The 17,491-nt window shown below is 47.9% G+C and overlaps 1 protein-coding gene across 1 annotated transcript; it reads right to left on the minus strand.

Moving 5' to 3' along the window:
• Window positions 1-2,946: 2,946 nt before the first annotated feature.
• On the minus strand, window positions 2,947-17,118 carry LOC106737903 (uncharacterized). Its single transcript, XM_019478280.2, has 8 exons — window positions 16,816-17,118; window positions 16,163-16,212; window positions 13,420-13,509; window positions 10,277-10,655; window positions 9,130-9,276; window positions 5,878-6,007; window positions 4,700-4,905; window positions 2,947-3,205 (listed from the first exon to the last, which is right to left on the minus strand). The coding sequence occupies exons 2-7, from the start codon at window positions 16,196-16,198 to the stop codon at window positions 4,737-4,739; spliced, it is 951 nt and encodes a 316-aa protein (XP_019333825.1). The 5' UTR covers window positions 16,199-16,212; window positions 16,816-17,118; the 3' UTR covers window positions 2,947-3,205; window positions 4,700-4,736.
• Between the last annotated feature and the right edge of the window lie 373 nt (window positions 17,119-17,491).

The raw sequence follows: 17,491 nt of genomic DNA on the forward strand, positions 1-17,491 counted from the left end.
TGGAATAAAGCTTGTGAAATAGCCTGTCTCTGAAGTCTTTCTCCCTACTCTGTCAGTGCCTCCATGTGTGGATAGCTTCGCTTGAGCCTACTGAAGTCCATCAGGCTGGCATGGCTGAGGATCACTAGTACTTTTAGCCAAGCAGTACACAAAGGAATTGTGATGCTAGCATTATATCTGGCCACCTTTTATCCCACCCCAGACCAAATGACCAGGTATCTATTTACAGCCAGGTCAACTAGTGGTGGCCTTTGGCACAAGTCTAAAAGAAGCCCAGTTGTACCTCTACAGAGCCATATCAAGATGCCCTAGCAGCTCTGTCACTGCACCTGTCTGCATTTCCATGTTCATAAAATGCTATGGGGATGGACATTTACCAACCTATAGCAACATTTACAGATTGCCAGCCCCACCTGAAAAACCAGGAGATAACTGGACACTGCATTCTGCAAACATCCTTAACTGTTAACAAATTAGGAAATTCACTAACAAAAGTTTTCTTGAACAGAGAATTACAGTCACCTGGTAATGCCCAACATCTTTCCAAACCATAACATTTAACTACACCTAAACCTCTAAATCAGTAAATGAAAAACAAAGGCAATGTGAATTCAAACCTTTGAACACCAGAAGGTACGCAGTTTCCTCTGAAAAGCAGGTAAGGTAAATGCCACATATGTAACACAACCTTAACTCTGCCCTCTTTAAGCAGTGCCCCAGAGGCATAAGTACACATTACTGTTCTGTTCTCAGGTGCCATTGGAGCCTTAAAACAGAGCACATAAAACTAGGGAACAACATCTAGCATTTTTTCTTTGCTAAAGCAAATCTTAGGTTCAGGTAAAGAGTAGCAAACAGACCCAATTCACACAACTCAGACATGGGCAGTCATACCCAATGGTATAAGCTGAGGTTTGGAACCAGAGCCATACAGCCATGGGACCCACCAGAGTCAGGAACAGTCCATCCTAGAAGAAGACCACCAGTCTTTTAAAGCAAATGTATGGACTAATAAACATGCAGATGAGAACCCAAGGTGAACTTAAGTAGGGGCCTTGCAGCCTCAGTCAGTCAGGGGCTAGCATCCCAGCTGTCCAGGCACTGCCACCCATAAGGCTTCTGACAGCCTGTGGTGTGCACAGTAGGGGGTGCTACTATGCACAGACACCCGTCTCACTGTGCCAAACCCAAACCCATGTTTCAGGAGTCTCCCTTGGGGAACCTACAGCCAGCTGTCCAGCTTCCTGGAGAACACCTGTGAGCCTGGGGTAACACTGCCACCACCCAGGCAGTGGTCTTTGGTAGGGCTCTGTGCACCCCAGAGCACACGAACCCTGCAAACCTTGGGGGTGCTTTGCCCACAGTAATATTTCTGGGTGCTTCTCTTAGCCTGAAGCATCCAAAGATAGCATTAGGTAAGTGAGGGAAAATAAAAAGACAAACTTCACTGGCCACGCTGGAGTGAAAGGCTTCTTCTCTCTGCCCACAGTAGCGCAACAAGGCATGCTGTAACCCAATACCTGTATTGATGCGGGGGGCGGTGTTAGGGAGAGGGTTAGAATGAGGAAGTCAGAATACTCATTGAGCAAACATAAGCATGTGAGTCTCATACAGTCTTGGACTCAGTGATCCTTTTAAAACATGACTGGCCTACACGTAATTCCTAACTCCTGGCTAGTGTCCAGGTTTTTTACTTACAGAGAACCTCCAGGCAGGAGCCTGGGATATTTGCTTGCTGCGTTCAAAATGCCCGCTGCAAAAAGAGAATGATCCCCACTCCGCCTAGGAATTTAGCTGGCCAGGTCACCTGATTGACCAGCCTGTATCAAGAAGAAAACCAGGAGATAGAGGGGTCACTTGGTTTGGCCCAAGGGAGGGGCAGAGAAAGGGGGATTTCTTCATACGGCCTACATTCACATTCTGAGTCTGCTTGACCAGGGTCAGACGTGCTTTGTTACGCCCCTTCGGACTGCTGAAACTCCCGCCGCAAGACGAGAAGAAAAGGGCTTGGAAAGCAGACTATACAAGGAGGAGCGGAGAGAAATAAGCATGCTTAGCTTGCAGAATAGGTGAACAAGGGGGACATGATATCTGAGGGGCTATCGTAAAAAAGAGGGAGAACGCCTTTTCTCCTTCCCTGCGGAGAGTAGGATGCATAGCAATGGCTTGAAATTGCAGCAAAGTAGGTTTAGATGGGCTACCCAGAGAAACTTCCTCACTGTTAGAACAGGGAGGTGGTGGAATAGACTGCCTAGGGAAGCTGTGTACTCTCCTTCACTGGAGGTTTTCAAGAAGAGTCTGCATTTCCATGTTCCATAAGCATTGGTCATGGATGATTTAGGAGTAGCAATACCTAGAGTGTGTTGTGAAGAACAACAGCTGGAAACCCAGGAGACTCCCGCATGGAAGCTACTGGGTGAACACAAGACGACCTTTGCAACCCGGAGCAGGAGAATGAAGCAGAGCTCCATAGCTGACTTAGTTACGAAACAAGAGTAAAGAGCTGGAAAAAGTTAGTGGAGGGCCAGGAATAACAGAAAAGGAAGTTGTGGCTTCTAGTTCAGGGGAAGCGGGGTGTTGTGTGGAGTTGTGCTTGCTGTCCCCAGGTTGCAGAGCAGAGTGGAGGGTGTTTGGTTTTCCCCATGCCTCCAGGCTTTGCTGGTTGCCACATGGGACTGGAGGAGAATTTTTTTCACTCTTGTTGCTACTAGTGTTGGGTGGGGTTTGCCTTCCTCAGACACATCCGTTGTTAGCTGTGGACAAGGCTGGGGATTTTGACTGGGGTATGCCAGTGCTCTCCCAGGGACTTAAAACAACAGAGGTTCCTGGCTAAAGGGTCAGCCTACCTGGGTCAAACTAATTGTCACGTTTGGGATCAGAAAGGAGTTTTGACACACAATGAATGAATGGAACCAATCTGCTGCTTGTTGCAAAACCAACTTTATTTATAACACAACCAGTGGGAACTTTCTAAATATTTTTTCAGATGAATATATTTCACTGAACTGAAGTTTGTTCTTCATCTGGAGTTTAAAACCAGTGTGGTGGTTCAGGTGTAATAAACATGGGAATACTGACAGATCTGTATGAATTACTTCAAAACAAGCTTATAAAGGCAATGACAAATGTGGAACACAAAGGGCTGCCCAGGCATCGATGGTCTCCCAGATAATATCATGGCTGGCTTGTTGGAGAGCTCTCAGAGCTGCAATCACAAACAGAGAGGCATGGGTAACATATTCAAGAGCACAAGATACTGTAGAACCAAGATCATTTGTATCCAGGTAGTTTGCTACCCTCATTAATTCACAGTGGGCTGTCAAGGGAAGGACAAGCCATGGAGCTGCTTGCTACATTTTTTACTTCCAAGAGTGCCACTTCTCCATCAAGTTGGACCACGTCAGTGGTTCCCTGCAGCTGCTCAGTCAAATGGAGTCCTCTGAAATAAAAGCTGTGACAATCAGCTAGAGGATCTCCATGGTTGTGCCCTGAACAGTGTAAATAGCCCCTAGTTGATAAGCAACCCCTCATCTTCTCAATGGTTACGGCACTTCACCCTATGAACTATCGAGACTCTACTTCTACTGTATCAGGATGCAAGTTCTCAATATGGAAAATAACAGGCAAATCACTTAGGAAGACCCCAGGGGAGCATCCCTCTTTGGGCCAGCACTGGGTCATGTTGCCAGCTTTGGCTATTTTTCCACAAGTCTTACTTTAGATGCTATTTATTTTCTTTAAGTCTCAGATCCTGGAATCATGTGATTACTCAGGTCTGGTTTCAAATAGTAAATTTTCCACCCACATCTTTGCAAAGGAAAGCTCAAAATGGGAATCCTGAAATCAGAAAGCAAATAAAAACATCCCAACGTTTATGATGTTTTTGCTAAATTGCATGATTTTCTTGGGCCTCACGCATCACTTTTGAATATTTGTGACTGGAAATAATCTGTAAGGACATGCCTCACTGCTTTCATGAAGAGTAGCCTAAATCATGGTAAGATCTATTCAGTCATGGCACAGGGACAGAGTAACAAGCTACCAGTTTATAGCAGAGCACTTAAGAAGCTAAGAACAACTCCAAGGTCTTGATGACATTTTATCTCACTCGCAGGTCTTTCCCATCCCTACAGTTCCTGTGGCTCTAAATGCCTCCCACACCACTTGCATCCTTGACCTACAAGCTTGAAGTGCATCAACCAGAAACCGAAGCCCTAGGAAGTATTTGCATGTCTCCTATGTGGGCTATTTCACTGCCAATCACAATCAGCGGTGGTGGAAAAGGAGGAAAGATTACAAAGTTTTCAAATTCTTTCCTCATTTGTTTAAACATTTTGAAAAATGTAGTCCAGATTTGAGTTGGCCGAAACACAAGAGAAGAAGTGTTGGATATTAGGTAAACTTTCTCACTCAGAGGGTGGTGAAGCACTGGAATGGGTTACCTAGAGAGGTTGTGGACTCTCCATCCTTGGAGGTTTTTAAGACCTAGCTAGACAAAGCCTTGGCTGGGATGATCTAGTTGGGGATGGTCCTGCTTTGAGCAGGGGATTGGACTAGATGTGACCTCCCGAAGTACTTTCCAAACCTAATTTTCTAAGATTCTATGATTCTATATTTTACATCCTCAGTTTATACAAATGTTCCCATAAACTTTTTCTTTTTTGAAATCTCAGCATGGTGAGCTGACCTTCATACTTACCAGAGTCTTAAAGGCAGCACTGACTCTGTAACAATGTTCAAAAGGCCGTGTTCACTGCAATGGGCTTCTGAGGTGACAGCCCATGAGAAAGGTGTGAGAAGGGCTTTACAGGTGAACACAGACCAGAGATGGAGTTGTGGGATGGCCAGTTGAGCCTCTGCAAGAAAACACTGTAGTTGTCCTTGTATTCTGAAATCCAGGGGTTCCTGGGGAATGCAAGAACAAGTCGGTGAGAAGGTAATGTCAAAGGTAAACACCACTGCACTCTAAATGCTTGTGAGCTAGTGACCTGTACAGGCTGGGATTTGCCCTGATTTCAGCAGCATTTAGTCCATCACTCATGCAGCTGAATTGGTGCAAAACTATTAGAATGTGATTTGCATCTGCTTGATACTGGAATAAACCACACTGGTGAAGAGTAATGGCCTTGCTTGTCTATGCTCAAAAATTAATAAATGCAGCTACTCATATGGCCATAATAAAGTCAAACTCCCAGCCTAGACAAGAAGTTGCAAGAACCTGTAATACCATCGATAGTCCTCAGCCATCCCGTGGCTCCAAGGCCATGGGTCAAAAGGAAAACCTCAGTGCCAGTTTACAGGGGGGTTGTGGTGTAGGGAGGGTAGAGGAACTTTCCAATGAGATCTAAGCTAATCTACAACTCTGAGAGTTTGGGCGTTCATGCCTGTTTACTCATATTGTACCTCTGAGAGATACATGCCAAAAGCTCCTCCCATTCCTGATTTGAGATGGGCTTCTCAGGTCTCAGACCCAGAGAATGGTAGCTGGTACCTCAAGGTGTGTGTAGATCCCTCCCAGTTATACGGTTGGTCCAATGAAAGATATCACCCACAATAACCTTTTCTCTTGGATATTTCCTAGACTATCAGAACTATAACATCACTCCAACACTACCATAGTGTTAGGATACTTCAGCCTCTGAGAACATCCCTCTTTCTGCTAGAGGTGTTTCTCAGGTCGCCCTAGGAAGGATGGCCAATGGAGTTTGCCAGCTGTCGTAAGCTCCTCCCATGAGATCTTCCCAGGGGAGCATGACTGGGCCTCATGAATGACTTCATCTAACCTTATCCCGTGGCTAAAAAACTGAAGATAACTAAACTACCCCAGTACCTACTCCACCTCCCTCACCCCCACCTATAGCCCCAAGTTTGTCTTACTGGTTGTGGCAGCCATCTTGAAATAAAATGTTGGAGACATTCCTATGTGCTGTACATTGCCCATCATAGCCTCCACTCCAGGATTTGAAATCAGTGCTATAGGTACTTCTCTTATCAATGTTGAAGCGCTCTGGCAAAAGAGAGGAGATTTCAAATAACTAAAAGGACTTCCCATACCTCCCTATCTCCAGTACCTTGTATTCTCTTTGCTATGTCTCATCTTGAACTTCACTGGCTTGTCTTTCTTTCTCAATAGGTCTCTACAATGCAGACTCTTTGCCTAAAAATTCCCTACTCTTCATCTTGCTACTACCATCACAGATGATAGCTTTCATAGTAGGAAGGTTCAGGCTTGCATAAATATTTGGAGTACACTGCTATCTCATCCTGCTTAAATATAGGCCTTCAATCACCAGTGGTCACTGGCATTTTGCCTACACTCCCTACATCAACTGTTGTTGCCAGTAGTAGAGGAGAGCCGGGGATCATAATAGGGAAATGACTTCCACCCCCTGTCCAAGGCAGGACCATCTTCTCTAATATTCTTTGAGTGTCTAATCACAAACACACATGTAGGGTGGAAGACTTAGATAGACACTGTTAGATGATTGATGCAGATAAAAGATGCAAAGGCTGACTTCAAGAAGAAGCCTCTTCACCCTAGGGTTGCCACACTGTGATGATACCTCAAAAGGGGCAAGAGGCAACTAGCCAGGGGAGCATGAAATGAGGGCAGTCACTTGTGCTGCATGGGTTCTGGCTCACCCTCCCTCCGCCCATAATCTCTGTCCCCAGAAAATCAAGCTCCATATGCTAGAAGGAGCTGATTTAGAGTAAATGGCCATTTTCTGGGGTGTCACCTTCCACCCCCCAAATTCAGAGGAACCTTGGTCAGAATGCAATGTGCTGGTCCATGGAGTTGTGCCCTATTCTTCCTGTTGGACAGAGTAAGAATGGCTTAAGGGTTTGAGATGCTGCACCTGGCTCTAGAAGAGGATGCAGAACCAAATCCAAACTACGTTGGACATGCCCCCCCAAGCTCACACATGCGGCTTGTGATGCCACAGACCCATCTGCACCGCCACAAACCATCTACACTGCACATGCAGGCACTGCTAATTTGCAGTGTGATGGGGTTTTTTTGACACAGGCAGAACCTGCACCAGAAAAAAGCAGGGCAGGATATGTGGTGGCAGTGTGCGCCACCTGAAACCGGAGCCTGGCTAGCCAGAGCCATGCTCCAGCTGCCAGGCAGGCTCTGGAGGCCCCCAGGATGAGGCTGCTGGGCCAGCCAAGGTGCTGGCCCCAACCTCCCCATCCCCACCTGGGGCAACTTACTGTATGCCAGGGATGTTCCCTTGAGACAACTAGCAGCAGCATAAATATGTACTACTGCTGTTTGTCCTCAGAGAACGTACATTCCTGCCTGTGAAGATGTGTCCATTGAGGCCAATGGAAATTCTACACCACTGGGCTTTGGATCAGGCCTATCACCCCTGCTCACTTCATGGCAAACTCCTGACAACTAAACCATTTCAATTTTTCCATCGCATTACAGGGAGGGGTCCAATCCTTTTTTTTTTTTTTTTTGTCAGAACCAGAGCCTGCTCATGGCTGAGTGTTGAGCTGTTGGTGGGCTGAGCAGCCACTGAGCTGCAGGGGGCTCTGGACCTTCCCTCCACAGTGGTGGTGCCCTGCAGGGCTGCTCAGGTTGGCTACTAACGGGCTAGGTGCTGCCCTAGCTCAGAGGCAGCAGCCAAACCAATCCAATTCTTCCCCAAGCCCACCCAGGGATGAGTGCATAGCAGACTTCCAGTAGGTGGGCTCAGGGAAGGGTTGGATAGGCCTGGATGCTGCCCCCAAGCTGGGGCAGCACCTGGCCCATTAGCAGCCTTCTCAGACAGCCCTGGGAGGTGACACTGCCTTGGAGGGAAGGACCAGGTCCCCCTGAAGCTCAGGGGCTGCTTGGCACACTGGCAGCTCATCTGCTGGCTGCAGGGGAGTGGGGCAGGGATGCTCCACAACAGCAAGAATTGGGCCCTTTGCCATTTCTTCCTGAAAGCAGGATCTTGCAGCCAGCAGGACACCTGGGGCTGCCTGGGAATGGACTGGCTTACCCCTTGTGCAGTGCAGGAAGGTGGCAGGAGGGTGGCTGGGTTTGCTGGTGGCTGGAGAAGGTGGTGGGGATGGTGCACAGGGCGCTGCAAGCCCGAGCTGAACAGCTAGCAGCCCACCTAGGCTTCCAGAGCCCTGTGTACCATCCCTGCTGCACTCTCCAGCTGCCAGCAAATGCAGCTGCCCTCCTGCTGCCTTCTCATACTGCCCTGGGGCAAGCCAGCCTATTCCTGAGTGGCCTGAGCCATTCTGCTGGCAGCAGGAGCCTACTAGAGGCAAAAGCAGCAAGGGGCATGATCCTTTTTTTCTGCAGACCCTGTCCACTTCTCCCAAAGCTGGACAGTTGCATTGTTGCAATTTGCAACATTGCAAACAGAACTACATCCAGATGTAGTTTAGTTTCAATGATGCAAAGTCATTTAAAACCCCCAAAAGTCTTGCGTATGTATACTGTAATGTCATTAAGCCACACAAAATGGCATTTTCATCACATGTTAATGGCGTCACATGTACAAATGCCCCTACTGGCTTTGTTCACCTTGTTCTGAGTTATATTTGTTGAAGTTATTTGTGGGACAGGGTTAACTGTGTAGTTTTGATAATAAGGATTTTTATAACATGGTTTGGATAAGATGGTTTGCTTCAGGCAGGGGGTTGGAATAGATAACCTCCAGAAGTCCCTTCCAGCCTTACTTTCCTATGATTCCAGGATTCTAAGAGTCATGTGTGGTGTAGCTGATGGTATCTACGCATAGCCAGCAGCAGTTCTGCAGGAACCTGCACGTATGCCACTCTCCATATTATAAGTACATCTCCAAAGAGCTGGACCCCAGCCTCCTGTGATGTGAGTGCAATTTGCTTCCCCTAAATCTTCCATGCACAAGTATGAATTGCAGATGCCAATCCAAATGCTGGCACCTCCAGCTACTTTGTATCCACTGTAGAATTGTGGGTGCCACAGTGGGGCTCTGAGATAGTTTCCTCCACCTGTCTCTGAAATGCTTCAAAATGTCCTCATCTTTTTTTTTATTCAACTCCCCTTCTCCCTGGTGCTTTTCTCAGCGTTAACCCCAAAACTTACAGTAAAACCAGCCTTTGTAGGGGCTCCTCACTGCCTATGGAACCAAATCTACTAACCTTCCCTGAAAACGGAAGAGCCCAGAATCCTGCTCTTGTTCTGCTGAGCTGTTCGCTGCCTTGCTCTGCAGGTCTCCTGGATAAATTGCTGGTAAGAGTCCCAGCTGTGACCTGGTTCTTGATTGCACAGTGCTGGCCCTTGAGGCTCTACAAGGAGAGTACATTATGATCCAAGGCTCCATACCCTAATTTTAGCTCCCACTCTGGTAAAGATGGAAGGCCAGATTCTCAGCGGGTATAGATTAGTACAGCTACAATGACTTCCATACAGCTTAGCTAGACTCTGCCAGTTGTAGAACAAATTATTCTGTGAGCAGCATGAAGGGAAGAGGAAGGTGATGCAAGTGGATACAAGCATCTGTGTGAAAAGAGGCTGCTTAACATTCAGGGAGGAGCCTAAGTGAGGGGACTATGGGGAGGAAAGATGGCCCCATGGTTAGGATGTTAGCTGGGTTCTTCTGCATCCCAGCCTAATTCACAATTCTGTCATTTACTTCTAAAATCAGCACCCTCCCTCCCTCCCCCCCCCCCCCGCCCACTGTTTATAACTGTGCCTCTAGTATAGCATTTGGTATAAAAACACATTGAAGGATCTAAGAACACCACTCTATAAACCTCCTTGTGAAACCAGCTACAGGGGGTGTCAGCTCCTAGGTGAGCAAGGAGTGAGCTTCCTTTCAGCTAAGACATTGCTCCAGCTCTGATCTCATTTGCAAGAATTTCAGGCAGAACTAAGGCATGAAGCCACTCAGACTCCATCGTTTATGATCATTCTCAGAAGCCTAAGTTCATGTCAGGCCAAAATGTAGGCACCAAATGAATGTCAGTACTCTAAGGGTTGAGCTGTTCTGGAGTGGGGTTATTCTGGATTGCCCTTGGTGAGCAGTTTTCCCCAAGGTCCTGTTTAGATGCTCATTGAGGAACTTGGATCAGGTCCTTAGCTTCTCTGAACTTTGACTCTATCTTTAAAATAGGACTAATTGCATGACCCTACTTCACAAAGAAGCTATGAAGATAAACTTGCTAGAGACTGTGCAATGCATAGATACCTTAGTAACAGAGCTATCTGTATACCCTAAATGAAGAGCTCTAGTTATTCAGGCACCAGATCTGCATTTCCAAACAAACTCCAGAGATACAGTATTACCTTCTTTCCTTGAAGGCTGCACAGCGGTTGGTGGAGACTGGGGATAAAAAGCCACCTTTTCTAGCGGGCTGGGAGTTTGTGTTCTCCGTAATTTGTCCTTGTGATTTGTGGGAGGATTATACCTAGGGAGGTAGCTTTCTGCATTAGGAAGGGATGAATTAAAATACTTCCTCTGATCTTGGACTGTTTGGAATGATTCAGAGCCACATGAGTTGCCCACGTGACTCTTCTTCAATTTGTCTCCAGAGCCATTGGCTGCTTTAAGGCAAGGTCCTTCAGTGGTTCCTCTTCTCTGGCCAACAGTATTGTCTGTGGGCTGGTATTCAAGAGGTGCTGCAGACTCTGTGATGTCCTGCTGAGTTTCTGCCGATTTCACTTTCTGCAGAAACAAGTTGATGGTGAGAAAATGGTACTTAGAGGTTTGCTTTTGGGAACTGGCTTATAGGTAAAGATATGCATTAGAATAATGGTCCAGGGCAACAGCAAGGGTTAACTGATTTCTAAAAAGCCAGTCTGTGACAAATTTTCTTTAAGGCCCGCTATGTCTGACAGGCAAGCAGCGAGCAGACACACGGGCTGGGAAATTAAAGACATGTACCACACTGTTCCATAACATAAGACAAGGTGGCACCAAGTCATAGTGCCTAACTTTAGGGCCCTTGGGATTACTGGTTTTGGGGGAACAGACCAACTTAGGAGAAGACCAGTAAAGCCCAAATTAGGATATGTGCTTGTGATGGGTTTGTTAAACAAAGGAACATGGACAGTATGACAACCACAGAGAGACCAATCAGCATTGCCCGAAGATGAAGAGTCATCACAGAGAGAAAAAGATACAAAAGGAGGGATTTTATAGCAGCAAAGGGTTCCCAAGAGGGGAAATCAAGGCCATCATGGACAGAGGAAACACCACCAGCCCATCTCACCCAACCAGTGGGTGGGCCTCAGCCTCCAACCTCCAGGCTACTGACATCTGACATTCAAGAGAGAACCTCAGAGTGAAACTTGCATGCTGGCCAGACGTACCTTCCCTCTGATGACAGCTCTAGGATGGGTAGATAGAGAATTGTTTGCATTATTTTTATCTGCTATCACTATGAATCAATAAAATTTGCCTATTATCGTCATGGTCGGTGGAACTCATTTCAGCCAGACTCTGAGTACACAGCAAGCACCTGACACTTGCTAGGTAAAACACAACGATAACTGAGAGCATCACCCTCCATCCCATTGCCCCAGCTGCCCCACCCTAGGTATGTCTCTGCTGGTGGGAAGTTTGTGGATCTATATATCAGGCACCTAAATCCCTTCAGCCTTTAAGCAGATATAGCCCTGGAACTTGCCCTGGAGTGACACAGGATGTCAGTAGCAGGTACAGGAAGTGACCCTCAGTCTCTGAAGCCCCAGACAAGCTCACTAACCACTAGATTACCCTTCCACTTCTCAGCCTTTGAAATAACTAAAGGGGTGAGTGGAAACAGCTACCCTGTAACCCGATAAAGCTGAAGCATTTTCAGATCTTTCCTTCATTCTAATCCCCTGGACCAGTGGTTTTCAACCTGCAGTCCATGGACCCCTGGGGGTCTGGAGACTATGTCTAAGGGATCTGCAAAAGATGATTATGATCAATCAAAAAATGTGAATACCCATACTTACAATTCAAAGGGGTCCACCCCTCCACTCAAATCTTTTTTAGGGGTCCATGAAAGAAAAAAGGTTGAACATTGCCCTAGACAAACCAACTCATATATCGTGGCATTCACATACTGCTTGCTCCTTTCCAGGATTCCTTATGGACTATGCAGAACAGTGTGGGTAGAGGACACAGCAACCCAGTCTGTGCTGTGGGATACGTGAACCTTGGCAGGAGGAAAGTTAAAATCTTGCCATCAAAACCAGGATCTTGGAGGGCGAACAGCCACCTGAGGCTCCGGCTTCCTGAAAACCAGTAGCCGGCCTGGGAGAACAGCAGGAGTGGAGTGCAGGGAATGTTAATGAACTGAACTGGCAGCGTGTACCTGGTCCCCAGAGGGCAGGAGATAAGTTGGCAGCCAAGGAAAAAGCAGGAGGGAGAAGAGACCAGAGGAGAGTGGAGTGGGAAGCCTCCTGTGAGCCTCTGCTCTGGAGCTATTTCAGACTAAGGAAAAGCACCAGGGCCAGGAGCTTGGGCCTTTGCCATCCCATGATGTGCTGGGTTAATGCAGCTTGTTAATGTACACCATCCGTCCGGCAGCCTCCCTTCTCTGAATCACCGTGCTGCATCAGCACACACATGCCCTCTGTTTTTTCCCCAAACCTGGCCCTTTTCTAGTTCAGCCCCAGGACAGATTGTGCTGCTTTAGCAAGTGAATGACTCTCCCCCAGAGCGCAGGCTCCTCTCCCAGTGTAAATAGCTGCTGCACTGATCAGACTGTCACAGGCAATTAGGGAAGGCCTGTCAAAGCCAAGCAAATCAGATTAAATAGTTCAAGGGTTCACTCCTGCCACAAAAGGATTAAAAAAAGGAGGGGAACAAATACTTCCCTCCTGTCTGCAGAGCCTCTCCCGGCTCCTTCCTCCACAGCAGAGTTTGCTTTCTGGATGAATTTTAATCTCCTTGCTAACTGGTCTCCTGAATGCAAGGCAGGAAGAAAGGGGACTGAACCTGCTCCTCAGTACAGCAGCCTTAGGGAAGTCCACAGGGTTGCTCATGCAACGAACAGCTACTCAGATGAGCAGGAGTCACAGGACTGGGCTCTAACTGGACCAACCATTGGAATGGCCTGAATAGGAGATGTGAAAACTATTGGCCCCTGGGAACTGACCTAGAAGCACTCAAGGGATTTAGGAGCACATCAAGAATTAGCTGGGTTGCACTCCTATGTTTTCCATTGGTTGCTTTTAAATATGTCCCAGGGATGCCCAGTCACAAAGAAGCAATTCCTACGTGACAGCCTCCTTGAATGGGTCAGCAGCAGCAGGGAAGAGCCCACACTCTGCTCTGGATATAAAGGTGGAAACTCTGTTCGCTCCAAACGTGAGCCTTTACCTACAGTGCAGCCACTAGAGGGGAACAGAGTCCACAGTGTGAGCGTGGGTTACACAAGGTACCTACAGACTGCTGCAGACAGGCTGATACCTAAAAACAGAAAAACCCAGCGTACCTGTGAGTGCACAGTGGACTGCCTGTAGTCACCATACGGTCTGTAGTCTGTCATGTATGAGCTCTGGTACATGTCCAAAGAGACAGGGGTCTGAAAGAGCCAAAATATGCATCTACTAGCACAGCATTTTACTCTCCAATCACACACCAGAACTCCGCAATCCAGGGGGAAAACCTGCAAAACCATTTACTGCCCCTGCCCAAAAGCAACTAGCAACTTTATCAAACCATCACACCACAGGAGAGGCCTGCGCTGCTCCTCTTCCCCCTGCACTGGGCATGCTGCACATTCAGCCCACAAAGGGAGGCACCTGTGTAAGCTGCTCTGTTGAAACCCAAGCAGGTTGAAAACCAACAGGGCTGTACTTTTTCACACAGCATGCTGGTAAATTGTGGAACTCGCTGCTGCCAGATGCTGTAGAGGCTGACAATTTAACCAGGTTCAGAAAAAGGTGTAGATGAATTTATGCAGAATAAATCCATCACAGGATACAAAGTATTATAGGTATAGGTGCAAGCTCCAAATTATGACTTCCTAGGCCTCTGAATGCTGGAAGTTGTAAGGGAGAGGGGCAAGGGACAGACCAGTCTGGATAGGCCCTGCATATGTACTCTTTCCCTTAACATCTACCTTCTGCTGCTGTGAGTACAAGATACCGGGATAGATGGACCTGCAGTCTGACCCATGGGACCTGCAGTCTGACTTGACTCTTATGTGTTTATGTTCTTAAGCAGAAGAGCAATGCAGAATGCGCTGTGAAGCTCTTCCCTCTTAGTTCTGGGGGCTCTCATTTAGACTGCTTCATCATTACAGTTTCAGGGATGTTATAACTATAGTTGCAATCCAGCCTGGTTGAAAGGGCCAGTATTAGGCCCAGTCAACACCAAGGTCCCACTTAAACCTTCCAAATATAATGCATGGGATCCTTAGGGTTTGTGCTATATTCCGGGTTTGAATTATACTTCAACTCTTGGGGGAGTCTGCAAAATAAATTGGCTGGGGTCAGGGCTGTGTGCACTGGTCCCCCTCCCCACCAGTGCCACAGGGCTGGGACCAGCAGCAGTGGCAGCCGGAAGGAGCTGCCACCGCCACTGCCACTGCCACCGCCTGGGCTGCTTAGAAAGGCACAGAGCAGCCTGGGGCTGTGCACAGGGCGCATGGGCTCCAGGCTGTTGCAGGGGGAAGGGGTGTTCATCTCTTATGGTGGGGCTCAGCCCCCCTGAGCTCCCCTATAATTTGAATCCTGGCAATATTTATAAGGGTGAATTTGGCCCTCATGGGCCAAATAAACAATGTAAACAGGTGCAGCTCTATTGACTTCAGTGGAGCTAGGTTGACATGTATTAGATAAAGGGATTTAAAGAGTTCAGCTTGTTTAGCCTAGCAGAAGGAAGGCACAGGTTGTTGTCTATAAAAACCTCAGTGGGGTAAAACACCAAAGGGGGGCAGGGGCTATTAAGTTATGAGCCAGTACTGAAACAAGAACAAATGGGTATGAAGAGGCACTTTTATACATGCTCCAGAGGTGGGAGGGGGGCAGCGTTTTAATTAAAGAGGATCTGAAATCCGCTTTAATTAAAGCGGCACTGCATCACGTAGATCAGCATCCTCACACTTAAAAATGGGAGTGGGGGCAATTTAACTAAAGCTCGTTCAAGAAGCTTTAGTTCAAGCACCCCTGCCACTATTTTTAAGTGCAGGGATGCTGATACACAAGATGCAGGAGGCTGCTGGAGCACAGTAATTGCCACCCTCCAGCAGATTCGATTAACCGAGCCTGCTCCCACACACTGGATTTCCTGTGATTATGTACAGGTGCCCAAGGTTTCTAACCACCTGGAACTGTTTTCCAATAGAAGTAGTGGAAGCAGAGTACTGGACCACTTACAAGATAGAGCTAGATCTCTTTTTGAGAGGAGATAACCGTGGAGTGGACCTGATGACCCAGGAACTCCCATCAGTTCTGTGGTCTTAGGATCTGGGATGTAGTTCAAATCATTAGTATGAGGTTTGACCATACATGGAGTGGGAAATGAAGAGGGACCCAAAAGCAATGGCTGATTTTAGCATTTTTGTACTGATCAGCAGGGATCCTGTTTTCCTCTGATAAAAAACATTGCAAATTCTCTGAACCCTCCCCCCCCACCCCCAAATCCATGATTAAAATGAAGGCCCCCTCCCCCCACAAGCTGCCCTGGCCCTGCTGGTCTCCCCCACCCCCCTGGAGTGAATGCAGCAGCAGGGAGCTGGCCCCCCACCCGTCAGACGAGCTGCCCACAGCTCCATCCAGCTCCCTGCCAGGGCCCTGCAGCTGCTTAATCCAGCCTCGGGCCCCAAGCCCCAGGCACTGCCTAGCTGACCAGCCCCAGCCCTGCCCAACTCCCTCCCTCCCACCCTCCCTGTGGGGGCCTCAATCCTCCCTACCCCAACTTACTTGTGGGAGCTGCTCTCCAGGCTGTCTGGGGCCATGTGTATATACATGCACATGGTACCCCTGCAAATGTTCCTTGTGGTACTATTTTTTGGGCAAGAATATATTTCCTATTTTGTTCACTTTTTCCAAGGTTTCAGCTTCTTTCTCCTCACTGAGCTACCCTTAGCTAAAACCTGAAACTTAGGAATCCTGTTGACCTCAATGCTTAATTTTTTTCTCAGTCTGACAGACCATGGGAATTCATAATCTACTGTCCCCATCCCATAGAGCAAAAGCGGCAATAAGAAAGATATCCCAGTTTATAGTTACCTTGGACCCAGATAAAGTCCTCATCACTTCTTCCATGGTGCACCAGAAAGCTGAAACAAAGGGAGTGGGCAACATTGTCAGTGCAATAAGCCAAAAAACAAAAAGATCCTCATTCCTCCACTCCTGCTCAGCCTATCCTGGGGCAAAGGTGTCCATTCACTGGGGGATAGTTAATCCTTTGAGTTAGGCAAGCAGTATTGTGGGCCTGATCCTGTGAGACACTGGTGACAATGAGATTAGAAGGTGGTTGACCTATGCGCCCTTTGGCCTATTAGAGCCAGAAGTTTTTCCTTTGCAAAATAAAAGCAACCTTCATTTTGGAAAGATAGGGGAAAGGGATTTCCCTGCCTACTGAGAGCAGATATACAGTTTTCGGCTAAACCTGTGCCAGCAAGACGCTACCACCTCCCATTGAATAATCCACATAACCAGTGCTCTGCACCCCAGAGAACAGTAGTTTGGGAGATGGAGTCATGCTGCGGGGCATGACAGAGGGGATGCTGGGATACCAAGGACAACAACCGGATGATCTCCAGAAGCTGCAGTATTTCAAAGGGGTGGGCCGGGGAGCAGTGGGCGCATTGTGCATGAGCCTTGGCATTCTTTCATTACCCCCGCACCCCAAGGAGAGGTCAGGTCAGGAGCCCTGGTACCTGTGACGTTTGTTCTGCAGGTTGGACCAGTTGCTGCTGCCGCCCTGACGCTGAGATGCTGCCCGGCTGAGCCAAGAGGCTCTTCTGGCCTGTAGACACGGGGGTCTCCGGGGTTTCCAGGGCAGACAGGAGAACATTCTCTCCTATGTGAGGTGTCCACACTCCAGAACCCCCAGGAAGGGCCTCGTCTGCAGGGAGGAGTGGGGTGGGTAGAGCACCAGGAGCTCCCTTAGGGACCTGCCCCACAATACTTACCTGATAGGGGAAATACCATGACCACGATGGTGGCAGGGAAAGTACCCTAACCAAGGTAATGCAATTAAATTGGCACTGCATAGTGGAGGGTTGCACCCTTGTCTGCTTGCAAACAGAACTCCCTACAAGAGCCTCATAGTTAGCTACCCGCTGGCCAGCTTCCAGCGGGAGGATCTTGGCTACACACTGACTTTATGGAAATGGGAGACTTCTCCCTAGCTTGATCCTGTGGCCAAGCCGAACCCCAAGCCGCTGGGCTCAGACCTGCATGTAGGATGCCGGCCAAAGGATTTGGAAGCATCTGAAGGCTCAGGCGAGGGTGGAGGATGTTTGCCGGTAGTTGGGCCATATTGGTTCTTGAATGACTCACGGATGTAGAATTGATTTGGCTGATTTGACTTGGAACTCGAAACATTTTCCT

Source organism: Alligator mississippiensis, chromosome 2, assembly GCF_030867095.1.
Source record: "Alligator mississippiensis isolate rAllMis1 chromosome 2, rAllMis1, whole genome shotgun sequence".
NCBI classification, from domain to species: domain Eukaryota; kingdom Metazoa; phylum Chordata; order Crocodylia; family Alligatoridae; genus Alligator; species Alligator mississippiensis.